Here is a 27743-nt window from a genome sequence, read left to right as displayed (position 1 = left end):
TGTGTGGGGGGTTATTTCTGAGCCCTTGATTCTGTTCCATTGAACCATGTGTCTTTTTATTACAGTGCCCTACTGTTTCAATTACTGTCACTTTGTAATATTGTTCAGAGTTGGGTAACAGATGTTTCTGTTTTGTTGTTTTTTTTTTTTCCTCAAGAGTGCCTTAGCTATTTATGGTTACATATAAATTTTATTATTTTTCTATTTCCTTAAAAGATGTGATTAGAATTTTGATAAGGATTACATTGACTCTATATATTGCTTTAGATCATATGGCCATTTTAACTGTTAATTCTCCCCATCCATGAACATGGAATTTCTTCCCATCTCTTTGTGTCTTCTACTTTTAACAATGTCATAGTTTTTGTTGTATGGGTTTTTCACCTTTGTCAAATTTATTCATATACTTCAATTCTTCAATTCTTTTTGATGGATTTGTTAATTTTCCTTTCCCTCTAGCTCATTTACATAGAGAAGTGCAACAGATCTTTGTCTATTGAATTTGTGACAGCATTTATTGTCTCTCGTCATTTTTTGGGGTTTCTATGATTTTATGTGGTCTGCAAATAGTAATAGTTTCATTTCTTTTCCAGTTCCGAGTCTTTTTATTTTTTAGTGTTCTCTAATTGCTCTAAGAGCTTTAATTTTAAATAAAGTTGCTCCTAATCTTATTTTTTTTAAGATTTATCTATTTTATGCATATAAGAGCTGGGGTACAGGCCAGAGGTGTGAGGGGTGAGAAGATTCTCCAGAGACAGAGTGGGGAAATAACACTGCTGAGAGGAGCAGCAAGCGAGTCAGGAGAGGTCTGCTGCACCATGTGGGTAGCTCCTTAGCTGGTCGGGGATCAAACTGGTGCTGCAGAGGCTGCGAACAGCTTCATAGTTGTGTCTTAACCCCTTGCGACACCAGGGAAGCCCCCTGCTCCTAATCTTAAAAGAAGAACTTTCAGGGCCTCCCTGGTGGCACAGCGGTTGAGCGCTGGGTTGCGAAGCTGCCCGCAGCCTCTGCAGCACCGGTTTGATCCCCGGCCACCGGGTGAGGGTCCCACATGGCACGCAGACCTCTCCTGCCGCCCGCTGCTCCCCTCAGCAGTGTACTTTGTCACTCTGCCTGTTCTACTCTCCGCTCTGGCTCTGGTGAATTCTCTCACCCTCCCACGCTTCTGACTGTACCCAGTGCTTGTATAAATAAATAAATCTTCGGAAAAAAAAAAGTTCACTAATTATAGTTCTGCTTTTAAAAAAAAAAGAAGAAAAACTTTCAGTTTTTCACCATTGAGTATGAGAGTCATTGTGGGTTTGTACAATACAGTCTTTATTTTGTTGAGATATGTTCTTTCTTATCCCCATTTTGAGTTTTTATCATAATGGGTACTGAATCTTAAAGTGGTTTCTCTACATCTGTTGATATGATCATATGTCCTTCCTCTTGTTGATGTGATAAATTACATTAATTGACTTGTATATGTGAACCATCTTTACATACTTGGAATAAATCACATTTGGTCATGGCATATTATCTTTTCAACATATTTTGTTGGTTTTCTAGTATTTTGCTGAGAACTTATGTGTGTGTGTGTGTTTTGTTTTTTTTTTTTTTAAGATTTTTTTATTTATACAAGCACTGGGTACAGTCAGAAGCGCGGGAGGGTGAGAGAATTCACCAGAGCAGGGAACAGAACAGGCAGACTGATGAAATACACTGCTGAGGGGAGCAGCAGGCGCAGCAGGAGAGGTTGCGCGCCATGTGGGACCCTCGCCGGTTGCCGGGGATCGAACCAGTGCTGCAGAGGCTGTGGGCAGCTTCGCAGCCCAGCGCCCAACAACTGCGCCACCAGGGGAGGCCCAATTTTTGCATGAGTTTTCATCAGCAATGCTGGTCTGTAATTTCTCTCGTGTGTGTGCGCACGCAGGTGCATGTACATATGTGACGTCCTTGACTAGTTTTATTATTAATGTTGCCTTCGTAGAATGCATTTGCAAGTATACCCTCAATTTTTTTGGAGGAGTTTGAGACCTTAGTTCCTCTTTGAAGGTTTGGTAGACTTCACTGGCAAAACCATCTGGTCCTAGACTTTGTTTTTGGGAGATTTTTTTTATTACTGTTTCAGTATCCATAATTGTGATTGTTCTGTTCAAGTTTTCTATTTCTTCCTGGTTTGGTCTTGGTAGGCTATATTCTAAAAATGTGTCCTTTCTTCCAGGTAGTGGAATGTACTAGCGTATAGCCCATCACTGTCTCTCCCAGTCCCAAATGTCTCTGTAGTGGCCATTGTAATCTCTGCTCTTTCATTTCGGAGTTTGAGCTTCTCTTTTCTTTCTAAGTGTAAGTAAGTTTGGCCATTTTTTTTCTCTTCGGTGCAATCCTCTTGGTTTCGTTGATTTTTTTTTTTTAACTTCATCTTTTTGGTTTCAGTTTCATTTATTTCTGCTCTGTCCTTCATTATTTCCTTCCTCCTAACTTTTGGTTTCATTTGTTGTTCTTTTTCAAGATCCTTTAGGTGTAGGGTTAAATTGGTTTTTGAGATTTTTCCTATTTCTTGCTGTAAACCTGTATAGCTACTAACTTTCCTCTGAGCATCACTTTTGCTGTATTCCATAAGTGCTGATAACTCATACCGTCATTTTTGCCTCCATATTTTTTTTTTTTACAAGTAGAAAGGCACTTTATTGATTTGTTTGTTTGTTTGTTTATACAAGCACTGGGTGCAGTCAGAAGCGCGGGAGGGTGAGAGAATTCACCAGAGCCAGAGCGGGGAGCAGAGCAGGCAGAAGGACCGAAGTACACTGCTGAGGGGAGCAGCGGGCGGCAGGAGAGGTCTGCGCACCATGTGGGACTCTCCTCTGGTGGCCGGGGAGCAGCCTGGGATCGAACCGGCGCCGCAGAGGCCGCGGGCAGCGCGCGCGCAACCCAGCGCTCAACCGCTGCGCCACCGGGGAGGCCCCGCCTCCATATTTTTTTGATTTCTGCTTTAATTTCCTCATTGACCCAATGATTATTGAGAAGCATGTTGCTTAATCTCCACATGTTTGAGGTTTTTCCAGTTTTCTTCTTGTGGTTGATTTCTAGTTTTAGAGCATTATATCAGAGAAGATGTTTAGTATGATTTCACTCTTCATACGTTTGTTGACATTTGATTTCTGTCTCAACATAGAGCCTGTTCTTGAGAATGTTCCATGTGTGCTTGAGAGAGTAAATTCTGCTGTTAAGGTAAATTCTGTAAATTCTCTGTTAAGGTGGGATGTTCTATAAATGTCTATTGAGCCCATCTGGTCTAGTTTGTCATTTAGGGTTCTTGTTTCCTAATTTATTCTTTTGTTGATCTGTCCCTGGTTGTAAGTGGGGTGTGAAAATCCCCTACTATTGATGTGTTGTCTTCAGTATTCCTTTTTAGTTCTATTAAGAATTGCTTGATTTTGGGCCTCCCCTGGTGGCGCAGGCAGTTGAGCGCCATACTGTGAAGCTGTCCGCAGCCTCTGCAGCACTGGTTCGATCCAGGCCGGCTAGCGAGGGTCCCACATGGCGCAGCAGACCTCTCCTGTCTCACCCGCTGCTCCCCTCAGCAGTGTACTTAGTCAGTCTGCCTGTTCTGTTCCCTGCTCTGTCTCTGGTGAATCCTCTCACCCTCCCGCGCATCTGGCCTGTACCCCAGTTCTTGAATAAATAAATAAAAATAAATCTTTAAAAAAAATAATAATAAAGAATTGCTTGATTTTGATGCTTCACCATTTGGCTCATATATATTAATAAGTGTTATATCATCTTGGTGTATTAAGCCCTTAATAATTATATAATGTTCATTCCTGTCTCTTATTATCTCTTTTAGCTGGAAGTCTCATATAAGTATGCCTATATGCCTTTTTTAGGTTACCATTTGCCTGTAGGGTTAGCTTCTTTTAATTTGAGCCTATATTTGTCTTTAGAGCTAAAATGAGTTTCCTATAGGAAATAAAAAGTTGGTTTTGTTTCCTTGATCCATTCAGCCACTATATACATTTTAATTGGTGATTTTAGACCATTAATATTTTGGGTAATTATTGAAATGTACGTATTCATTATCATTTTTTAATTATTTTTTGCCCTTTAAGCCACCCCCAATCTCTGGGTGACTCTCTTGCCCACATAAAGACCCCAGATTCAACTCTGACTACCCCCTCCACATTTCCATAGCCCAGGAAGGGACTAGTTCTGCTGCCCCCACAGCCCTGGAGAAATTGAGGCCCATTCAGGGTATGACCTTTGCTTAGTGGGTGGACTCACAGCGTCTCCTCGCTTTCGTCAGTGGACTTTGGGGCAAGAGGGCAGGAAAAGGCCCTCACTACTCCAGCCCCTGAGACATGGGAGCATGACTGAGGAGGTGTCCTGTCCTCCTGGCAACACCTGGCACAGCCTCACCAGAGCCTGCACACACACACCATTCAGAGGTTCCAAACCTTTTTTCCTTCTCGTTATGTCCTAGGAACAGTACTCATATTTTTACTAAAAGATTTTCTGGATTACTTGTTTCTGAATTTCCCCACTATTTTCATTCCTTCCACCCCTGTATCTTCTACATCTGTCTGTAGTTACCAGCATGTCAGCTCATCTCAGGCGGCACAGAGAACATGTTACACTCAGGGCTTTTGTAGCTGGTGGATGGAAGAGTGAAAGCGTTAAAAAAGGATGCTGAAGTTTGCAGTTCAATATCAACAGCAAAGACAGGAAGAAGCAAAGTGGGTGATGTGGCACTTGAGCTTGGTCCTTGCCAGCATGGAGACCTGAGCGTCTGGTTTGCCCTGGACTCCCGCTGACAACTGGACCCTGTTGTGGGGCTGGATTTTACCTCTCCTGTCGGGCATTCTGATTGTGCGCTTTGGGTTGTGGAGGAATGGGGAGCCATTTCTGTAACTGGAACTTGCGAGGTTCCAAGATTCACTAAGGTAACTAATTATACTAAAATCTACTATGAAGGAAAAGTGAGTTATAAACTGATGGTACCAGAAACAAACTTTTTTTTTTAACTTTTTTTTTAATACTTTTTTTTTAATAGAGGCATGTTTTTATTTATTTGTTTGTTTGTTTTATACAAGCACTGGGTACAGTCAGAAGCGCGGGAGGGTGAGAGAATTCACCAGAGCCAGAGCGGGGAGCAGAGCAGGCAGAAGGACCAAAGTACACTGCTGAGGGGAGCAGCGGGCGGCAGGAGAGGTCTGCGCGCCATGTGGGACCCTCCTCCGGTGGCCGGGGAGCAGCTGGGGATCGAACTGGCGCCGCAGAGGCCGCGGGCAGCTTCGCAACCCAGCGCTCAACCGCTGTGCCACCGGGGAGGCCCCAGAAACAAACTTTTTTTATATATCACTAATCTGTCAGTGTTTATGGTGCTTTATTTAGAAGTTTAACTTTCCATATTAACCATATGGGCATTAAAATGGACCGTGCTCTAAAGAGTTTTAGGTATTACTAGAAAACACGTGTTGTTAAAACACAGATTTTTATGACGTTGAAAATAAATGGAGCCTGGAGAGGTGACAGGCACATGAAAGTGGAAATCGGGGCCTCCCTGGTGGCGCAGGGGTTGAAGACAGCGCTGTCAAGCTCTCGGCAGCCACTGCAGCACGAGTTTGATCCCTGGCCTGCCAGGGAGGTGACCCACACGGTGGAGCAGACCTCTCCTCTCTCCCTGCTGCTCCCCTCAGCAGTGTGTATTTCAGTAGATCTGCCTGTTCTGTTCCCCACCCTGGTCTCTGGTAAATCCTCTCACCACCACCCCGCCCCCGCATCTCTGACCTGTACCCCAGTTCTTGTATGCATAAATAAATCTTTTTTAAAAAAAAAGTGGAAATCAGAGGAAAAGGTGGGTCAGACGAGGGACTTAGCCACTCCCTGAGAATTGCTCCTTACTCAGGTTTTTGTAAGTCCAGACAACTCAGAGAAATTGCAGTGTCCAGTCCTGGGCTCACAGCCGGCCATCCTTGCTAACATGCTGCCCTCTCTCTGGAAATGGCCCCTGTTCTCTCCCCGTTGCGTGCAGGGGTGTTGAGGAGCCCGGCGTCAGGTGTTACCCAGCATGGGGCAGCAATGCCTGTCCATCGTTTCCAGTTCTTTCATCCCCGTGTCTCCTTCGCAATCACACCCTTCTCTTGCTGGCCCTTGGGACATGCTCCCTGGCTTACGGGTCTCCCATCCTGCAGAGACCCTGGCCTGCCCACCTGTCGTCGGAGAGGTAGACGGCTGGGGGCAAGCAGCTCGCAGTGGCCGTCTGTCTGTGACCAAGTGCAGTTTTGAGCCGTCGTCTCCTTGGGCCCCACCCTGCTTCTGGGGATGAGAAAAGGAGCCTGATAATCTCTGGAAGCAGCTATTCCTAGAATTACTTAAGTTTTTTCAAATGTTCTCTGTAAATATTTTTCATGTCCTGGTTATAATTATAGAATATGTGGATTTTAGTTTGCAGTTAACATGTTTCGAACGTTACCACCTTCCTCCAATCCTACGGGAGCAGAATTTGACCCAGAGGAAGATGAGCCGACGTTAGAAGCAGCCTGGCCTCACCTGCAGGTACCAACCCTGGGAGGGCCCGAGTCGGGCGGGACCAGGTATGGCTATCTGCAGTGGGCCTCGGTGCCAGTGGCCAAGACCCTGCAGATCCCGCCTGCCAGGACCGTATGTAGCAGCAGGAGAGTTCTTGCTCCTTTGATGTGGGATGCCGACACAGACTTAAGATACACAAGGTTGGCATGTTCCCATGGAAGCGACTGCCTCACTGCTGCTGTGGAATCGAGGCTGGAAGTTGGCAAACCTTTCCCCCATCTGCACACATCGATTGATGGTGTGCCCCCCGTGGCCCCAAGCATGCGGGCACATTTGTGGGAGAAGGGTTGATGGGCGAGGCTGACCCTGAGGCCATGGGCCAAGCGTGAGCAGAGAGTGAGCAGTGCTCAGTGGGGAGGTCTCAGCTGGTTCTGGAGTGGGTTGTGGAGAGGGGAGGCCTGAGAAGGAGCTCCGTGAGGGAGAAGGCAAGGGAGGGATATCCTGGCATAAACCCCCTCCCTGCCCTGGGTGTCTGCATGACCACCACAGCATGCGGCCCTAGGCAGGGGAGGCAGGCCGGACTCTGCCGGGGCCCCCAGCAGCGTGATTGAGACATGGTGACATCAGCCATGGAAACTTGTGTTGCAAGGCCGTCCCGGGATAAAGATGTCCAGTTTAAGTAGGAAAGACATAAATCTTGTTTGGACATGCCCAATGGAGTAAAAGTGATGATTGTATAAATAAGGGTGAAACTTGCACAGCCGACCACGCTCCAGTACCCACATGGCATGGCCCGCTGCAAACCAGACAGCAGCTGCCTGTCAGGCCCTCATGGCTAGGAAAGCCGGCAGGTGGGGTGAGTGAGCAGGCAGCCAAGCTGTGCCCCTGACAGCTGTCAGCCAAGAGCCGGCCGGTGGCCTCACCACAGTGGAGGGCACAAGCAGCGGCTGAAGCGAGTGGCCACTTTTCTGCCCGGCAAGGTGGGCTGTGGCCAGCAGACAGGCCCCGTGCCCAGGGAAGGAGTGGTGGGTGGGGGGTTCGTCCAGATTGGGGGGTTGTCTCTGGTTCTTAGTTAAATAAAAAAATCACCATCATCAGTTGTAACAAAGCCACATTGATTTGTGTTAATTCTATGGATTCCTGACTTTTTAAGAGGTTAGTATTTACAGACAGCAGATTCCACTCACGGGGTGTTTTTGTCTTTGTAAAAATACCAGGATATTTGACTCATTGTTGTTTTTCCTTCTTCCTAGCTTGTTTATGAATTTTTCTTAAGATTTTTAGAGTCTCCAGATTTCCAACCTAATATAGCGAAGAAATATATTGATCAGAAGTTTGTATTGCAGGTAAGGCGCCAACTAGCTAAGCACGAAGCCCCAATCTGCAGCAATGCGGAGTCACTGAGTGTCTTTTTCTTCTTGAAGCTTTTAGAGCTCTTTGACAGTGAAGATCCTCGAGAGAGAGATTTTCTTAAAACCACCCTTCACAGAATCTATGGAAAATTCTTAGGCTTAAGAGCTTACATCAGAAAACAGATAAATAATATATTTTATAGGTAAGTCAGTGCGCGCGGCCCACCCTGCTGCCCGGCAGCCTCGTCCTCGGCGTTCCTGGGATGCGGTGCGAGGGCCCGTGAGGCTGGTTACGCGGCCTGCTGGGTGGGCATGGGTGGCCTGGTCTACACCCGACTCTTGAGCCGGCAGGCCCAGCCCCTGCCCTCACTAAGCATGGTCTCAGGACGGGTGGGAGAACCAGCCTGCCCAGAGCTGCTGCCTCTTTCCCCGCCCACTCATCTCCCCACTGAGTGTCAGGCACCTGTCCTGGGGTGGCAGCACCCCGTGTGCCCTAGAAGAGGGGCGCTGGCCAGAGCAGCCCAAGGCAGGACCACGGGCGCCAGTGACTGGGGAGCTGGCCCAGAAGTGACCCTGTCTGAGCTCACAGGATGGAGGGGCTGCCCCACAGCTCATGGAAGAACATTCCAGAGGCACCTCAAGTGCAGCGCTTACTGAGGTCCTCCTTCATCTGGTTGGCTGCTGCCTCTCGACAATTCTTGTGATCCTAACGCCCTCCAGCCTGCCCCTGGGTGGCATGGGTGCAGGTGCTCTTTGGTGAGGTGTCAGGCCCAGCTCCCAATCCCTCTTTCCCTCTCAGCTTCCTCCCACGCCAGCACTTTAGCTACCCGGTTGTGGTCCTCCTGGAATTTTCTTTTCCGCCAGCCCTTCTCCCAGACTTCCAGAAATACCCCTCCACCAGGACAGTCCCCAGTGTGGGGACATGCTGCCTCCTGTGAGGCGGTGTGAGGGGCTGTCCCATGCCCTGGGCCAGCCTGGGTCCAGGCCTCGTGGTGCACCAGATAAATACCCATTAGTGTAGTGTCTGCCAGCCCCAGAAAGCTCACCAGCAGAGCACATGCTACAGAGGTTGGACTCGGTGCTCTAGTCCAGGGAGCTCATGGTGTCACATCTGGCACTGACATTCCCCTGTGACGTAAGAAAACGGCAGGTGCCACGCTATCTGGCTGCACAGCCTGAGTGAGGGCAACTGCCACCACCTGGATGAAGCACTAACCAGAGACCCATTGAGAGGGCAAGGAAGAGGAGGGGCAAGGTGGGTAGGCAGGAGCTCAGCGGGCAGTCTAGGTCCCAGCGCCAGACCCTCTCGCTGCCCACCCCCCCCGCCGCCCCACCTGCAACCCTTAAAGCCACCCCACCTGCCCTTCTGTGTCATCTTCTGTCTGTCTGCACCTTCACACCTGGCGCAGCATTTCTGTGTGGTCGAGCGGTGTGTGTGGCATTTCTGTGATCCCAACCCATGTTGCCCACACCCCACTGTATCGTGGAGCAGGGCTAGCTAGGCACATGATTGAACCCCGAGAAAGACATGGTGTTGGCTACAGCGTTAACACTCCTGTCTCGTGAAGCATTTCACGCAAGGTCACTGGAGGGCTTAGCTGTGGAAACACACGGTGTGTTGTCTGAATAGCACAGAGCAGGTGCAGTCTAAATTCAGTCTCAAATTAATTGGGTGTGTTCTCAGCACATGGGTTATGTTCAGGAAGCAGAACCATAGACTGGCTGCACTGGTGGGGCGGGGAGCAACTCCAGCCCAAAACTGCCCAATTTAATAACTGAGATACTGAAGTAAATGGTTATTCAGAAATTATTAGTAATTGGTTCAGTTCTCACTCAGTGTTCAGAGCCAGGCAGGGCATTTAGTTCTGTTTTCTGGCCGTCTTTTCTCTTGCTGGACAGTCACGGTGAGCATGTTGCTGAGGCCCCATGCAGCTCTGTGACTCACGCCACCCCTCCCCACCTCACCTGGGCTCCGTGGACACGGTGCTCTGGCTTCGAGGCGGGCGGGGTGTCCTGGGCTCTCCGAGCTCCACCCTGCCTGCACCTGTGACTGACTTGGGCCTGTACACACATGGGCTTCCCTGCCAGGCCACAGACCACAACCTGCTTTCCCCTTCTTGTCAGTCAGAGCCACTGGCCAATGAAAGCCCAGACCACAGAGGAGCGGGGATGCAGGCCACCACCCACCATCCCAGTGAGGCCCTCCAGGACACCGCATAGGCAGCCACAGCCTGGCTCCACCTCCCACTTGGCCCTTTTGCCTCCTGCTACCATAAGGAGAACCATGCTCCTGCTCTTGGTCAGCCCCGCTTCACATCAGGTTAAAAGGATTCGCAGTAAGGAGTGCACAGAGCAGTGTCGACAGAGGATGCAAGCTAGCTTTGCCCCTGGAGCCGTCCCTGCACGCCTGTCACGGCTGGTGGCGTGCCGCCACTGCTCAGCCTTGGCCCGCGGCGCGACATGGTCCTTCTGGGTTCCCAAGGCCCGGGGCTGACCACCCTTAAGTTCTGCAAATAAAACGAGCAGTTGGGGACTCAGACAGCATTTTGTCACAGCTGCATCCACGTGGCAGGACCACGAGAGCCTGGCTGCCCTCAGGCGCATTTGGCCCCGGCTGCAGTAGCATAGGGCGTGAGGGGCACGGGGAGCCCACGCCCGGCCTCACCAGCACGTTCTTGACCCCTGAGGCTGCCAGGCTGAGTGGGACTGTCTCAGTGTGCCCGCCTCTGCTCCTGCCCCATTTCACAGGCCATGTTCTGGCCTCTCCATGCTCCCATTTTTCAAGACCTGTGGAAACTTTCCCTTGGGATAACTTGGGCCCAGCCACAATGACTGGTCACTTGCAATATGGGGCTGTGATTCCAGGCCTTCAGGACATTTCATGTCTGTGCTGTCAGCAACTGCCCCACTGTCCCAGGAGGACTGTGGACCTGCCATCAGGCTTCCTACCAGCCATACTCTGTTCTGGGCCGAGAACTGTCTCTGAGCTAACCACGTCCTTCCCACAGGCAGGAAGGGGGCAGGCAGAGCTGGCGGTGGCTTTCCTGGAGTCCTTGGAGGAGACCTTTTCCTTTCCCTGTCCCAGTTTATTCACCAGATGTGTTTCAAGCATGAGACAGATACCAGGCTCAGTCCCAGCACTGGGGACACAGTGGCAATGGGACCTGGTCCCTACCCTCAGCCAGGCCAGGTGGCCACCTTAAAGCACTTCCCTTATTGAGAGGATTTTGCCCTTTGCAGCTGCTATTTCAGCACCTAATTCTCAATGCCATTGCTTCCTCCAGGTTTATTTATGAAACAGAGCATCACAACGGCATAGCAGAGCTGCTGGAGATACTGGGAAGGTGAGTCCTCTCTGCTCTCGCTGCCAAGGGCCTGGCACAGAAGTCACAGCAGGAGCCCCCGGGCTGAGCCCAGCCACTCTCTGGAGCAGGGTCACTAGCCCATCCTGTGAGGGCTCAAGTGCAACAGCACGGGGTGGGGCAGTCACCGGGCCCCAGGGTCTCACCAGGCGCCCCCACCCGCTGGCGGTGCTATACTTGTCGGCGGTGGCAATCCTGTGGAAACACAACTGCGATTCTTTTCTCAAGGGCAGTGTTAAAAATAGTTACGTGAGGAAGGTTTCCCATTCAGCCAAGAGGAGCAGGTCTTTTATTACACATTCTGGGTTTTGAATAGTAAAAGCTCATTCTACTTTGCTTTGACTTCTTAAAGTTTTCATCACACTTGCAAAGTAGTTAACACTTTGAAAATTTCATCTTAATCCAAGTAAAGTTCTTGTTTGCTGTCTTTTTTTCTCAAATCAGTGACCTACAGGTTTTTATCAGGCCTCCTACACGTTCCCCAGACAGGACTCCCCAGCTGCTAAGCTGGGAAGTGCTTATTGCCCCCGCCAGCCTGCCACTGACCTTCTGCGCTTCTTAGCAGCCTGGGGTCCTGGGTCCTGCGGGAGTCACATACTCAGTGATTCCCAGAGAGTGTGCCTGGAGGACCCCTTTGTGGTCTGGTTGATCTGGCCAGCAGTTCTGGGGAACCCCCCTCACTGTTCTAGATGTGACTTGAGAAGCTGTTAGTCCTCGTGGAGACATCTTCACCCAGCCCCACGTGCCAGCAGGCCATCTCCGCCAGTGCACGCTGAGTGGCCCACCTGCTGGCCGCGCCATTCGGCGGTGCCCCAAGTTTGCTCCTGCTCCCCTGTCCTGGTGCAGAAGGGGCTATAGTAGTCACCCCCAAGGCTGTCTCCTGTCAGCCTCCCTGCCACGTGTCTCCCCTGGCCTCAGCGCCCCCCACTGGACCCATGCCTCACCCTTGCAGAAGAGGCCTGGCCTTGAGGGTGGCCCAAGTGGGTGAGTGTTCTCGATGGGCGCCGGAGGCCACGTGCCTGAGGCCCAGGACCACAGAGGAGTCCAAGGGCTGCTCTGACTCCCCCGCAGCTCCCAGGAGCTCTGTCTGCACCTGCCTGATGAGAGGCCCTTGATGCTGGAGGTGACACTGCAGGTTGGGAGTGATGGGTCCTCCTTTCTCTGTGGGGGAAGCAGCTCTCACTGATCTTAAGTGCGTGCGCACACACACACACACTCACTGATCTTCAACACACACACAGAGTCAAGAGCAAGAATTTCTCAGAGAAAGTGTGAATTGCTAAAGACAGGTGCAGGCTGAGGGAAGGTGGTGTGTGTGAGTAGTCCTGGCATGGGGTCCCCACCTTAAGCAGCCCAGTCCTTGTGACGCACTCCCTGGGTGGCACTGTGTGACGCAGTCACAGAAGTGCAGGTGACTGCTCGGGAAGGTGTTTCATGCTCTTTGCAACCTGTCTCTACCTTCTTCTCTGCAACCCCTTCGCTCCCTGGCTCCCACACTGGGAACAGAAACAAAGCAAAACACCAAGTTTTTATTATTTTCATTTGTAAATATTCAAACTTTGAGTCATTTCTGTTTTCACAGCATAATCAATGGATTTGCCTTACCACTCAAAGAAGAACACAAGATTTTTTTATTGAAGGTGTTGCTGCCTTTGCACAAAGTGAAGTCTCTGAGTGTCTACCATCCCCAGGTAAGGGCCACCCCCACTCCACCTGGAGCACGTCTTCTCCAGGTCGCCTCCCGGCTGGCATCCAACCCTGGAACCACTGAGGGCTGAGGAGGTAGAGTTCTCTTGAGGGAGTCATAATAGCCTCTGGAGTGGGGAATTAGAGGTGAGAATTAAGCGTAGGGAAGAGCATGAAGAAGCATTGGGGAGGCCCCTTGGTGGGAGCCCCGTGAGTAAATGTGACACCCGTCTTGGGGTGAGGGCACATCGTGTCTGAGACTGGGAGCCGGCCAGGGTGGGGTTGTGCCTTTTGAGAGCTGCGGCTTTTTAACCTTTCATGGCCATCTGATCACAGTTACGTGTGTGGCAGAGAGACAACGTTGTCACAGAGACAACGACCCATGGAGAGTGGTCCCCGGGCAGGCCCCAGGTCCTGGTCTCCCCAGAGAAAGGTCTGTCAGGACCGCAGGGACGCCCAGCAGCTCACAGATCCTGCGGGTGGTGACACTGTTCTTTGGCTTCACAGCTGGCGTACTGCGTGGTGCAGTTCCTCGAGAAGGACAGCACTCTCACGGAGCCGGTGAGCACCCATCAGGCAGGCCTGGGCCGTGGGGATGGTGGGACGTGGGGTGGCGGGTCTGGGAGCAGTGCCTCGAGGACATGCCCTCTGGGGTCGGAGGTGGGGGTTGGTAGGGGGGACAGCCACTCGTGCTCCACAGCGCCGGGAGGCCAGGATGTCCATCATGTTTAGCTTTCTGGATTTCTTGGAACTTTATCTTCAACTTTATCTTCATTAAACATGAAAAGGCCATGTGGCCTAGATTTAAAAGCCAGGCATGTCAGGTGCAGATCAAGCCTCTGAGGATACTATTTCTTAATCCGACCTGCAGGAAGATATACCAGGTAGGCCGCCCAGCCAAGGTAGAGCACGGTGGGTTTGGCATATTCTTGATTCATTTTTTAATTGTGGTAAATATGTATAACTTACAACTGGCTGGTTTGGGCCGCTTGAACTATATGATTCAGTGGCATTCTCCACTCCAGCCTGGCACGGCCACCACAGGGACACTGTTGCTCCAGTAAAGGCCCCGCGCCCAGCACCCCATGCATCCTGCCCTACACCCCGGCCCCTCCCAGTGCCCCATCCCCAGCACCCCCAGCTTCTCCTGCCCCGCACCCTACTAGCCGGCTCTGTCCCCAGGGGCCTGGAGGAAAGGGCGATGGGTGCGTGTCCCACATCCCGGCTCATTTCACCCAATGCAGTGCCCACAGCTGCGGCCGGCAGGGCCCGTGCCACGCCTTTCCCTTGTGCCCATGGGTGTCCCTCATGTAGCTGTGCACGGAGCTGCCCTGTGTGGCTGCTGTGATGGGGCCTGCAGGTCTCTGCTCAGGTCCTGCTTTCAGTCCCTGCGGGCACCCCCAAAACACAGAACTGCCGGCGGCGGCAGCCACACCGGGCACAACCCGCAGCCACACACTTGGCGTCCAGGGTCCCCACACCAGGCGGTGTCTAGCCCGTGCTCACTTTCCGCTTTCTGGTTCCAGCCTCCTATGGGCGGGAGGTGGGACCTCCTGCAGGCTTCGGGTCGCGTTTCCAGCAAGTGCTGCTGGTTGCTGTCCCGCAGCTGCTTTGGCGACATCTCTAGGTTCGTTTCCTCTTGGTTAAACAAAGACGTATTAGGAGCCAGTCTAGATGTTAGAATACTCTTTTTCTAAAAGCTGCTACTTAGATAGAAAAAATAAATACTGTAATTCCTGAGTCTTTTCTGTCCCTTTACCTCTTTCATGGTTTTCTTACGAGATCATAAAAGTGAAAGTGCAGGAGGAGCAAGCTGCATGTGCCCTCCTGCCATGCTGTCTGCTGAGGCCGCGTCCTGTCCTGCTGGGGCACCGGTGGGCAGACCTGTCTTACCCTCAGTTGCAAGATGAGCCCTTCAGGATGTGGCCCTTAGCTGCAGCCCAGAGTACCCCTTCCCGCACTTGCCCCCAGGAGTCTCCACACACCTCCAGCTGGGCTCTGTCTGACATTCTGGAAGCCTCCCAGGAAGTGGATCAAATCCACAGAGTTCAGCATCACCAAAGTACTTACTCCAGTCCAGCCTGGAACATGCTGCTTCCATCCCCCTTAGCTAGAGTGAGGGCATGGTTAGGGGAGAGAGACGGGCCAGCACTCCCAGGAAGACGCCTCATAGCTTTGTTCTCTGCAGCGGCAACACTGTCCTGATTTCTCCGTCTATGTTTGACAGCCTCCACGCTGGAGGGTGCACGCTTTCCTGGAGAAGGCGTAAAGAATTCTCACACACACCCGGTCTTGTCCACTTCAGGGATAAAGAGGGAAACAAAAAGTGTCCCAAGTCGTCCTCTCTGGTTTTTCTTCGTGTGTGCTCCCATGCACACTGCAGATGCTGCAGGGTGCCCGGCCTCTTCTGGGACCAGGCACCTCCCAGGCCCTCCATGGCCCCTAGTCCTCCCGGTGTCCGCAGAGCCCCAACCCTGAGCCCACCCTAGCAAGCCTCAGCCAGCAGGCTTCTGACCTGCAGGTGGCGTGAAAATGACAAAGGTGGTTCGTGTCTACAGCCCCCACTCATGACAACTGGGCCCTCGCCTCCAGCGCAGCCCAAACTGCCTCGCCCCACAGGCCCAGAGCCCGCAGACACCACATTTCCCAGCTCCCATAGTGCAGCAGACAGTGCGCCTGCCACAAAGAACGCAGTCCATTCCCCACGCTGAAGCTGCCTCCCCTGCCTTGCACATCCTTAAGCCCCGCATCTCACAAAGACATGGAGGTGTCTGGGCTCCCTTCAGCCTTCAAAGCCTGTCAGCAAGGGGCAGCGCTGCGGGGGGCTGTGCAGGCGGGGGACCATGCCTCTCCCCACAGAGACCTAGAGGACTCCAAAGTCAGCATTTGTCCAGACGTGGGATATTTTGATGTATAATCCACTTCAAAGACTTTGTTGCTACCTCTTGTGACTGTAACTGAGACATCACTGCAGAGGGCACGGCACTGAAGGCCTGCAGCATTGTGGCGCAGCTGTTGGTGGCAGGAGGGAGGGCAGCCCTTGAAGAAGAACCCCCTCGGTGGGCGCCACCCATCTCCTCAGACCGGTTGGGTTTGGCTCTGTGGCGTGGTGGGGCCAAATCCTGCTGTGCTAAGGCAGGACAGGTGCCCAGGACTTCAGGCCGCAGCCTACCAGGCTCACCAGCCTCTGCAGGGTGAGGGCTGCCACGCAGGTCGCTGAGAGCTAGCGTCCGGAGGCTGCAAGCAGCGTGCAGTAAGACGCATATGCGCCAGCACCCTCCCCAGCCTCGCCCTGTGAGACAGCCAGCAAGGTTAGCCAGGTCTGGGCGCCAGATGACCCGAAACCTGAGCCTCCTGAGACGGACCCACAGGCCACAAGCCTCCAGAGGCACTGAGTGGCCAGGTCAGCTGCCTCTTAGCACACAGTTCCCGCCGTCTGGTGAGACGCCTCTTCAGCTCAGCCAGAGCGCTGGGCTTAGAGGGTGTTCTGCGTCTGTCATCTTCCTGACAGTGGCTCCAACACGGACACAGTCGCAGCTCAGTAGAAGTCTGTTCAGTGCCTTTAAGCTAAAAGGAGGAGAAAATCACCACATAATGCATTTGTTTTTTTTTTTTTTTTTTTTTTTTTTTTTTTTTTTTAAAGATTTATTTATTTATACAAGCACTGGGTACAGTCAGAAGTGTGGGAGGGTGAGAGAATTCACCAGAGCCAGAGTGGGAAGCAGAACAGGCAGAAGGACCGAAGTACACTGCTGAGGGGAGCAGCGGGCGGCAGGAGAGGTCTGCGCGCCATGTGGGACCCTCCTCCGTTGGCCGGGGAGCAGCTGGGGATCGAACCGGCGCTGCAGAGGCTGCGGGCAGCTTCGCAACCCAGCGCTCAACCGTTGCGCCACCGGGGAGGCCCATAATGCATTTGTAAAAAGAATTCCTTTTAGAGACGATTATGCTAGGAGCATGTTCTTTTTTATATAAATTCTGGATTTCCATGGGGTGTCATCCAGGAGCCAGAAGCACCAAAGCAGAACTGTCCTAAGTGGACGCTGCTCAGATGGGCACCTCCCCTTTCCGCCCTGTCCGTGCTGCCATGGCAGGTACAGCTGTGAGTGGGGGTGGCCCCCGCCCCACCAGCCCCGGGGTCTTGCATGCATACTCCTGCGTCCCTGCATGTAGGGGCATGCCTTGTAAGAGAGTCAGACCATAGGAATGTTAGTAATCCATGTTGAGTCAAATCCGGTGCTGTGGGTGGGCCGTCTGCGTGGGCTGGACGGTGTAGGCAGTGTGGACACAGCAGGAGAAGAACCACTGCCCAGTGGGAACTTGCTCCCCATCTGACCTGGGCCTGGAGTATCACCCCCATACCACAAATCAGGGTGCCATGGGGCTCAACTGAGGGCACGCTTGCCCTACCGTGCCCAACTTGGGCGTTCACAGGCCCTGGCCACACAGTCCTCACGGCAGCCTCCCGGGCTAGGATCGTGGGGTCCTCACCTGTGACGAAGACCTTTGCATGTGCATGTGCGCACTTGGCAAGGCGTGGATGTGCATCTACATGCACGTACTTACGTGTAAGTAAACATCAAATACCTGCAGGAAATGGACATTCCACCTATGCCCGTGTGGCCAGGCCTCCTGGGCAGCCTCCCTGGCACCAGGCTCTTGCACAGTTCACACTCTGCACTCCTCTGTGGGTCTTAATCGCTCTGAATGCCCATAATTTGTTATTTTTAAAGGAACCTATTGAAATGTGGTTAATCCAAGAGTGAGTCACGTAAATTAAAAGTGTGATTCTGCAGTGTATAAAAGTAGATCTACAGTTATTTTTGGAAAGATCAGCGCTGGCCTTCTCCGGGGAGAGGCTGGGTGGAGGGCTCACCGTGGGCTGTTTGTCCCTAGGTGGTGATGGCCCTCCTCAAATACTGGCCAAAGACCCACAGTCCAAAAGAAGTGATGTTCTTGAATGAACTGGAGGAGATCCTGGACGTCATCGAGCCGTCGGAGTTCGTGAAGATCATGGAGCCGCTCTTCCGGCAGCTGGCGAAATGTGTCTCCAGCCCGCACTTCCAGGTATGGGGCTGGGCGGAGCGTTAAGCTCCCGGTGTTGGCTGTGCTGTGGAACAAGCTGCTGGGGCTTGTCTGCTATGAGATGCCTTCACAGCTGGTCCCCATCACTGAAAATGTCTTTCTCAGTGAGTAAAGTTGGCTTTCCGGGGTGAAACTTCCTGCCTGTGTCCGCTGTGCCCAGCGCATGCCAGTATTCTCAGCAGCAAGTGACATGTCTGGAAGCTGGTGGGAGGCAGCTCCGCTCCAAGCCGCTCCCTGCACCAGCTCCTGCTCTGGCATGGACGTTCATCTCACTCTGCTCCTCTGAAAAGAGCTGGTGGTTCTGACAGTCGTCACCACCCACTTCCATACGAGTCACTTTCTATCCCCTCTTCCTAGCCTCCTCAGACCCTTCACACCACTTCCAGTGGGCCCCCAACCCGCCCAGCCCCCATCCGCCTCCACTCAGCCAGCCACCCTACCCCTGTATCATTGAGCAGATGTTTGCTGTCACTTCACCTGAACAAGGCACAAATCTGTGTGGGAATAGTACAGCTGAGTGGGGGACTGGACAGCAGGGCCAGGTCAGGTCTGGGGTGCCACAAAGGAGTGGCACCCCCACAAGGCTGCAAGACCTCCAGGCCCTCAGGATGGGAATGAAAACAGGTCACTGAACCCCACAAGGGTAAGGGCAAACAGCCCAGCAAGTGACAGGGCAGGCTCTATGTGGCGGGTAGTGACGGTCCAGTGAAGCCCAGTCATGTCCACGACCACGGGTTTAAGCTAAAGCCCCTCCCCCCACCGGCCCGCTCACCCCATCCCAGCTCTGCCATGGTGCATGATTTCCCTCAGGTAAATTCAGTAGCTCCCCAGGGTGCGTCCCATCCCCATCAGAAGTCCCAGAGAGGCAGGGAATGTCTGCCCTGGTCATGCACGCTGATAAGCCCCTGGAGGGATGAGTCCCTCCCAGGCCTTCATCTGCCCAGACGCTGCAGGAGTGTGGAGCGAGGCCATGCTCTTGTGGATGAGAAATCCTTGCGAAAGGCTCTCAGGGCTGCGGTCTGGAGTGACACACTTGTGGGAACCATAGTCTCCTACCCAGCGTCACTTCTCCCGGTGCAGGGTCTGGGAGGCTGCTGCCGAGCGGCTCCACAGCCCGCTGATGTCTTGCAGGTGGCTGAGCGGGCGCTGTACTACTGGAACAACGAGTACATCATGAGCCTGATCAGCGACAACGCGGCCAAGATCCTACCCATCATGTTCCCGTCCCTGTACCGCAATTCCAAGACCCACTGGAACAAGTGAGCGGTAGCGTGTGCGCAGGCGTGTCTGCGGACGCTGCGCCCATCAGCCTGAGCTCCGGCTTTGAGGCATCAGTTAGATGTAGATGCTGCCCTGATGCCCCCTACCGAGTCCACAGTGCAGTATGCGATAGTGCCTGGACGTGAGGGTCAGCACTCAAAGGAGCGCGAGTGGGGGTGCACGCAGACACCAAACCACGCTGGCTCCCGCGGGCCTGGCCTCAGCAGCCATGCAGGGCCCCAGCTCTGCCCACCCAGTGTAGGGCTTGGGGATGCCGAATGGTCCCACCGTAGCTTGGGGGCACCTTCCAGCCTCCCTCTGGGAGCTGTAGGTCACCACGGTGCTCGGGCTCAGTGCCCACAGGGGGCGCTACATAGTAGGGACCCAGAGCCAGGATGAGCCCCCTGAGAGGCTGGGAAGTGCCCGCTGGAGAGTGGAGATGAGTAGGTGGCCCCGACACTGCCTGAGCCTCAGCCGCAGGCCCTGCAGGGGTCTGACCGTGTTTCTCCTTTTGCGTCTTTCCTGTCTGTGCTATAACCATGGGTTGGAGCTGAAAGCGGTGGAAGCAGTGCTGGGTCTGGCCCACACCCTGTCCTGCAGACGGGGAAGGCAGCCCTTCCCCTTCGTGAGCGCGAGTCTACGGGGCCTCGGCTTCAGGCGGGTGCTGGCAGCAGTGCTGACAGTAGAGAAGGGGCCACTGTGGGGGACCCCACAGCCATGGTCGAGTGGGCCTCATTGGAACACCGCTTCTCACAGCCTGTTCTTTGTGAGGTGCTTTTACTGAGCCGAGCAGGAGATGACAGAGGCTGAAGTCCCTGTGTGACTTCGTGTGACATGTGTGACCGGCAGGGGCGACGGGCCGACAGTCTTTGCCCATGGTGTCAACCACCATTTGGCTGCTCGCAGTCCTGGGGTGCTTGTCCCTCTGGGGCAGCGGTCAGGGGGCTGCTAGGGCCTGTGCCAGGCTGGTCAGCTGGCCTGCATGGTACTTTCCTGCTTCATAGTGGTGCCCTGGCACGGTTGAAAGTCAGATGTTTGTGCCCTCAGGGAATAAGATTGAAAGTCAGACGTTTACCTCATTTTATCTTGATGACTGAGTTTGTCTTGATCTCATTTGTCCGAGCTACAACATACCTTACTCGGTGTCCGAGCTAGCGGGGGGCTCTTGGCTGCTGTTAGCCAGGGACGCCGAGGCCCCCAGGCCAGAAGTACAGGGAAGCCCGGTCTTGACAGCACAGGCAGGAGCCATGGCCGGGGGCAGGACGCAGGGCAGCCAGGTCTCACGCCGGGTCTCGCTTGCAGGACGATACACGGCTTGATCTACAACGCACTGAAGCTCTTCATGGAAATGAACCAGAAGCTCTTTGATGACTGCACCCAGCAGTTCAAAGCAGAGAAACTGAAGTAAGTCGTGCCTTTGAGCCACTGCTTCTCTTAGCCCTCAGCCCTGGGAACCATCCCGCCCCCTGCCCTAGACCGGTGTATCCACAGAGTCACTCTTCACGTAAGCAGAACCAGGCCCTGGTGATTCGTTGTGATTCGTCCTCCTGGGGCTGGAGTGTGGAGTCAGCCTTTGTGCTGACTGTCACGCTGCGCTGTCGCAGGGCATGGGGGCTTCCCCCAACCCCGGCAGGCATGTCTCACGCCCAGAGGCAGGTTTCGGTGGAGAACCAGCATCCTTACCTCACCCAGCCTGATGTGGCTGCCGTGGTGATGCACAGGTGCAGGGTCTGTAGAACCCAGCCCGCATCCTCCACATGGCCCAGGGACTTCAGAGCCACGTGTGTGCAGGCACAGAGTAGGCGTGTGGTTATTCAGATCATGTGTGCAGAGTCCGGCAGGGACAGTGGCAGGCTTTATTCTTTGCTTGTCCCTTGAAGCTGCTGGTTTCAAATTACCATGAACTGTGTGGCCAGGGTCAGGCTCACTCTTCAGACCACTGCGTCTGCCTGAAGGCCAGGCTCCATTTCAGGTTCTGGCAACAGCAGTGAGTAGAACAGGCACAGCCCCTGGCCCTTAAGAAGCTTACGTTGGGAGCAGACTGGCGGGAGAAAGAGGGGAATACAAATAAGTGAAATCCGCGTGTGGGATTTCACAGGAGGAGGAGGAGGACAGTGGCCCGTCCTGACCTCGGGCCAGAGCACATGTCCTCCAGCAGCCTCGGGGCTCTCAGAAGCCATCACTCGAAAGGGAGGGTGGCCCAGGCAACGCCTGGGGGGGGTGCCCTGGGGTGGAGCCATCTCCCTTCCCAGCGTTTGGTCACAGACTTGGGTTCTGGGAAGAGCCAGCCAAGCAGGGGCCACGTAGATCCCCCACAACTGTCTTAGACATATCATGGGTTTAGCATGTTACGACTCTTCCTCTTGGTGCTGTCCGAGCTCCAGGCTGGGCTTGCCTCTGAGGTGCGAGGCGCAGGCACAGAGTGATGGAGGGAAACAACTGATCGTGTCCTACCCTTTGACCCTTTTTATTTGATTTACTTCTCTAATACCAATGACATTTTGCTGTTTTTCAGAGAGAAGCTAAAAATGAAAGAACGAGAAGAAGCATGGGTTAAAATAGAAAATCTAGCCAAAGCAAACCCCCAGGTACTAAAAAGAGTAACATGAATGTGTCCAGGGTGTTCTAGAATGTTTTTATAAGGCAGGGACGTGGCTTTATCTTAGAGACTGCACTAACATTGTATATGGAAATACCTGCAATAAAATTACTTTTCAACTTTTGTACAAGTACTTATTTTGCCCCACAAAATTTTTACCACAGAATTGCTTTTTTTTCTTCTTTGAAATAAGATAGTGAATCTTACGAACATACTGTGGTAAAAAGAAAACCAAGGTTTAACCTCTGCTTTGGGCACAGACTGTAATTTGCTCGCTCTCTCGTGTCGGGAGTGGGGCGCATGCATTGCTCAGCCTGACAGGACCTTCAGGAGATGGGGTGCCTTTCCCGGGGCAGTTCTCTAGATCTGCCTCTGGTGCTGACCTGGACACCTCCCAGGGCTGCACTGACCTTTCTCAGTGACCTACCTGTGGCGTTGCCTGTGCTTGAAATAGGCCCCACATGGCACTATCTCTGGGCTCTGGGCAGTGTGGTCAGGGCGCCTGAGTTGAGTCCAGTGTTTTCAGGGTAACGTCCAGGTGGCCGGCACCTCGTCATGATGCCCTCGTGCCCAGGGTGTAGTCCACTTCCTGAGAGTCACTTGTGTGAATTGCTGCCGCCAAGGATGCTCAGAGCAGACGAGAGCCCCCCTTCATGGGGCAGCTGCCCTTGCTGTCCCAGGAAGTTGTGTGATTAGGTCTGAAGCCCTGGGCTGGTTTGGTGAGGAAAGCGTAAGTAAGTATTCCCTACATTGCCGTGTGGGCTTCAAACCTGACGGTAGACGTAGCATGTGGCTACAAGGTAAACGTGACCACGTAGTAACTGATTTGTGTTTCCTTTGAGAAAACTGCCATCAGGAGCCTTAAGCATAAAGAGACTTAAAGCCCAGGGAAGTTGACTGGCATCTTGAATGCGTGCCCGATTCTGAAACAAGTAACCAGCGTTTTTCTAGCAGTGTTTGTCTGTGCCCTTGTGAAGCCCCATTGTAAAGCTGCTGTGAGCCCGAGTTGTCTCTCCCTCGGGCGGGTAACAGTGGGTGTCTGCGTCAAAGCGTAGACTGTGTGTCGAGAATGAGGTTAAAATGCTGGTGTTTGTCTTAACCCGCACATCTGGGTCAGGTTTATTCGGATGGGCCTTGCTCCTCCTGCCTCTGCTCGGAGTGGCCCTGTTGGGTGGGGGTCCCTTAGTGCTGCAAGGCCCCGTCCGCACACTGACCAGAGGGAGAGGGTCTGCCTCGGCGGGTCCCACCAAGACAGCACGTGGCCCGGGAGGCGCAGCAGGTGAGCACAGATGTGGGTGGCTGTCTTCTCAGACTCGTCTTCCACTCCAACCCTCCCGAGCCTGTCCTGGGTTTCCTAAGTCGCGTTCTTTCTTCCTTTCGGCTTCTCTCTTTCAAACGGTTGTGGTGGCAGCCTGAATGTCATGGAGCACCTGCCTGTGCTGTGGGGGCCCATCTCTGTGAATCCCGTGTCCGGCCCCACGTGTCCGTCTGCATGCCCCCTTCACTCACCTGTCTGTGGAACGGAAAATACTTCATGGTGAACCTCAGCTGGGCAGCAGGGCCTCGACAGTCCGGGAGATTCTAGTGGACGCCTGTGTGGGTTTGCAGTGTGTTTCTGTAGCTGAGGTCGTGGGTTTTAGAGCTTGCTCTATGCTCTCTGAGAATCCGCGCAGTAGGTGTGCTGTCACAGGGAGACTCGAGAGCTGTTCTTGGGCATGTTTCTAGAAGCTTCTTGGTGCTTCCCCCTGACTTTTTTTTTAAGATTTGTTTTATTTTTCTGCATACAAGAGCTGGGGTACAAGCCAGAGTTCCGGGGGGTGAGAGGATTTACCAGAGACAGAGTGGGAGCAAAACAGGTAGATCTACTGAACTACACTGCTGAGGGGAGCAGTGGGCGAGACAAGAGGGGTCTGCTGCACCATGTGGGTTGTTCCCTGGCCGGGGATCAAACTCATGCTGCAGAGGCTGTGAGTAGCTTCATAGGTTGCGTCTTAAGCCCTTGCACCACCAGGGAGGCCCTAAATCATGAAATATTGAAGGCTTCTACATCAGTGAGTTTTTCTGACACACCAGAAGAGGCCCGGTGGCTGCGCCACCTACTCCCTCAACCGCGGTGGGTGGTATGAAGCAGGGACGTCCATGAAGCCCTGCGGGCGCTGACCCTCTGGGGGCCAAGGCCAGGCTGGCTGCTCTCCAGAGTTGCGCCCTGGGGGCTGCCTGTCCTGAACCCCACCTCAGCTCCCTCCCGAGCCCCTTCCCCCACAGTGTGCTTGCCTGCTGCCCCCTGGCACGTGTGTCCTGTGGGCACTTTCCTCTGTCAGGAGCCCGAGCACCTTTGGGCCTGCCTGGCTCTCATGGCCATTGGAGGACTCCACAAAAAACACTCCCTTTTTTTTTTCTAGTAGCCAAAGGCTGAAGCGGCTAAAAACAGCCCTGCACCCACCGGGCTCTGTCCGTCCCGCCGGACCAGATGCCCTGCCCCCAGGGGTGCCAGATGGGTGCCAGCTGCCTCTCCCCAATACTGGGACTTGCCTGGAACCCAAAGATAGGACAAGACCCAGCTAATCTGGCCGTAGCTACCTGGGGATGTGCTAGAAATGTCAGGAGGGGCCTGGGTGAGGCCTCATGGCCAGGGCAAGAGGACAGGGCCATGCCCTGGGTCTTGACTAAGGGATTCACCTTCCTCAGATGGGGAGAGGCTCGTGGCAGAGAGATGAGTCTAGGAAGCAAGTTGTTGGCACCGTCGTTATGGTCGGGGACTATGCTGGCGTGAGGTCTCCCCAGCCGCAGGTGGGGTTGATGGCCCCAGAGTGTGGGGCGCCTGGGCAGACTTGCATCTCAGGAAGCTCTCCAGGAGCAGAGCAGCAGCCTTTGAGGGCTCGTGTGGAACTGGTGGTACCAGGTGGGGTTAGTGGGTGCAGGCTAAGCACAGAAGGTGCCCCATGGGTGTTGGGAGGAGGAACAAAGTGAGGTCAGAGTGGGGGGAGGCGAGGGACGTGGACAGCCAGGCAAAGCCGCCTGGAAGCTGTGGTAGCACATCTAGTGGGGGGACCCCAGTGGAGTGGGTGGGGCCGGGCACATGTGCCCAGGAGGGTGAGGTTTGGGAGCTGACTGCACTCTATCCGCCACACCCCAGGGGGCGCCAGGAGGATGGAAACTGAACCAGCACAGGGCCCAGAGGAGAAGGTGGGACACAGGGCTGGGCGGCTGCTCCCAAGGCCCTGTCGGTGGGTGGGGAGGGGTGGGGGTCAGTTCCAGGGGCAGGGAATGTGATAGACTGTAGCCTGGAACCCCAGTCCCTTTGAACTGCCCGTGTCAGACGGGGTAACTGGACCCCATCTGGCTCACTGCGTGCAACTTGACTCACCCAGAGCCCAGCAGGGTGGGAGGCAGCCAAGGGTCCAGGTCTGGACGGGGGCACCTGCCCACCCCAGCAGGGCCCGCATGGGGCTGCAGCATGAAGTGTGAGCTGTTGCTTCGGCAGGGACGGTGAGGACGTGGGTCAGAGGGTGCAGTCGAGACGGGCGACTCAGCATGGTAGGAAAGAGACAAGAAAATGGGATCAAAGGGAGCAAGGATTGGCCAACTGCCTCAGAGAGAGCGAGGAGAGGCCAGGGAGAGGTGAGGCTGGGCACAGAGATTGTGCCTGGCAGGGCTGGAATCCAGGACAGGCGGCGGCCTTGCCCGCACCTGGTCAGCCCCAGCCTGAGGTCTCTGGCTGTCCTCAGTGCCTGGGGGGTGGGGGGAGTTGGAAGCAATCTCCAGAGCCTCCTTCCCCCCCACCCCCCAGAGTGACCTGGTGGCAGGAAGGTCAGCACTCTGTGGGGTGGGGACACTGCAGGCCCTGGGGGCAGAGGGGGGCCTGTCCCTGCTGGGCAAGGCCCCTGGAGCCAGCCCAGTGACCGCCCACTTTGCATTGCAGTACACAGTGTATAGTCAAGCCAACAGCGTGAGCGTCCCGGTGGCAATGGAGACAGATGGGCCTTTTTTGGAAGATGTGCAGATGCTGAGAAAGACAGTGAACGAAGAGGCTCACCAGGTAAAGGTGCGCCGAGCTCAGCCAGGACGCACTCGCTGAAGACTCAGTCAGTGACGGGACCGAGAGCCGCGCGCCTCCTCCCACGCCCCGCGGACTGGCCCCAGAGCTCAGCCTCGCAGGCACCCAGCATCGGGCAGTGCTGGGGTCCAGTATGTGCTGGGGTGCCTTCCTTTATTTTAACAGTGATAACCTTGCTCTTAACTCCTCTTTAAGTGGGAACTTGGGCAAAAAGCTGGAAGCATCGCAAAGCGTCTTGCTGGCCCCTCTGTGCCTACAGAGGCAGCCCCTCTGGAGCTCCCGGGCGGGCGGGGGACGCCACGCCGGGCCTGGTGTCCTCTCTGGACAGCAGAGCTGCAGGCTCTGGGAAATGTGTAGGACCTGGGGCTGTCTGGACCCCCTGAGGTTAGCTTCCACTGTGGTGGGAACGTGTGTTTAGAGCCCCCAATCCAGAGAGACTGAGTTCCAGGGACAGGAGAGGCAGCGGCTCAGCCCCAAAGTGGGGATTGGGCCAGGAGCCTGCCTGTATGCTGGAGCCGGCCCCCGCTTTCAGCCCATGTAAGCAAGAGTGGTCCAGAGCAGACGTGGGCATGGGTTAAAGCAAGAGTGACTAAAAGCACCCTGTGAGCTGCACCAACTGGCAGCGTATGGGGCTCGGTTCAACAGGGGTGGGGGGCCCTATTTATTTTTAATTAAAGTCAGTTCTGGGCCTCCCCGGTGGCGCAGCGGTTGAGTGCTGGGTTGCGAAGCTGCCGGCAGCCTCTGCACGCCAGTTCGATTCCCAGCCACCGGGCGAGGGTCCCACATGGCGCGCAGACCTCTCCTGCCGCCCGCTGCTCCCCTCAGCAGTGTACCGCGTCAGTCTGCCTGCTCTGCTCTCCCCTCTGGCTCTGGTGAATTCTCTCACCCTCCCACGCTTCTGACTGTACCCAGTGCTTGTATAAATAAATAAATAAATCTTTAAAAAAAAAAAAATAATAAAGTCAGTTCTATTCCCCACCTAACCTGATGGTGTTAGCATCTAGACCCCCATGGCGGTGTCCCCGGCGGCAGCCTAGGGCCACAGGGACTAGTGAGCGCTGAACCGTGGCAGCCTGCTCGGGCCAGGCCATCCGCCCGCAGCGCTCAGGAGTAGCAGGCTCAGAACCAAGATGAAAATTGAAAACATCTCATTTGTTACATCTTTATTGTTGATTTAGGTTGAAACTATAATACTTTGAATATACAGGTTAAATTTGAGATGTCACTAAAATTAATTTCACCTGCTTTTTTTTGTTTGTTTGTTTGTTTGTTTGTTTTGAGAGGATTCACCAGAGACAGAGTGGGGAACAGAACAGGCAGATGGACTGGAATACACTGCTGAGGGGCGCAGTGAGGAGACAGGAGAGGTCTGCTGTGCCATGTGGGCAGCTCCCTGGCCGGCTGGGGATCGAACTCATATAGCAGAGACTGCAGATAGCTTCACAGTGCTGTGCTTAACCCCTTGCACCACCAGGGAGGCCCCTCATCTGTGGTTTCTTATACTTTTAACGTGGCTCCTAGACTATGTGAGCTCCTGGCATTTCCCCGCTGACTGGTCTCATGTGCTGGGAAGGAAAGGGCCCCTCACCCGCCCTCTGCTGCCCCGTATGACCTAGTCCAGCCACCTCCTGTCCAGCTCGCTTCTGCCCTTGGATTAGGATAAAAAGCAGGTGAATCTGTGCTGCTTTCAGCTCAGGAAAGTTCAAAAATATTAAAAATGCAGTGGACAGACTCAGGGCACTCCTGCTAACCGTCAGTGATGCGTTTTTCTTAATCCAGTCAGACTGCATAATTTCCTCACAATGGATGTGCTTAGCCATGGTCTATTTTTAAAA

General features: G+C 53.9%; 1 protein-coding gene across 1 annotated transcript in view; it reads left to right on the top strand.

Moving 5' to 3' along the window:
* Nucleotides 1-27743, top strand: part of PPP2R5C (protein phosphatase 2 regulatory subunit B'gamma) — a gene marked incomplete at both ends in the record, with an annotated part of 69732 nt that overhangs the window by 38525 nt on the left and 3464 nt on the right. Inside the window, 10 exon segments of the mRNA XM_084240816.1 lie at nucleotides 6427-6537; nucleotides 7764-8065; nucleotides 11147-11206; nucleotides 12807-12915; nucleotides 13418-13471; nucleotides 17804-17974; nucleotides 19124-19251; nucleotides 20555-20656; nucleotides 21768-21840; nucleotides 25774-25896. Coding sequence (XP_084096942.1) covers nucleotides 6427-6537; nucleotides 7764-8065; nucleotides 11147-11206; nucleotides 12807-12915; nucleotides 13418-13471; nucleotides 17804-17974; nucleotides 19124-19251; nucleotides 20555-20656; nucleotides 21768-21840; nucleotides 25774-25896 — 1233 coding nt within the window.

Source organism: Talpa europaea (genome assembly GCF_964194135.1).
Source record: "Talpa europaea genome assembly, chromosome: 8".
NCBI classification, from domain to species: Eukaryota; Metazoa; Chordata; class Mammalia; order Eulipotyphla; family Talpidae; genus Talpa; species Talpa europaea.
This window is presented reverse-complemented; position numbering and strand designations above follow the sequence as displayed.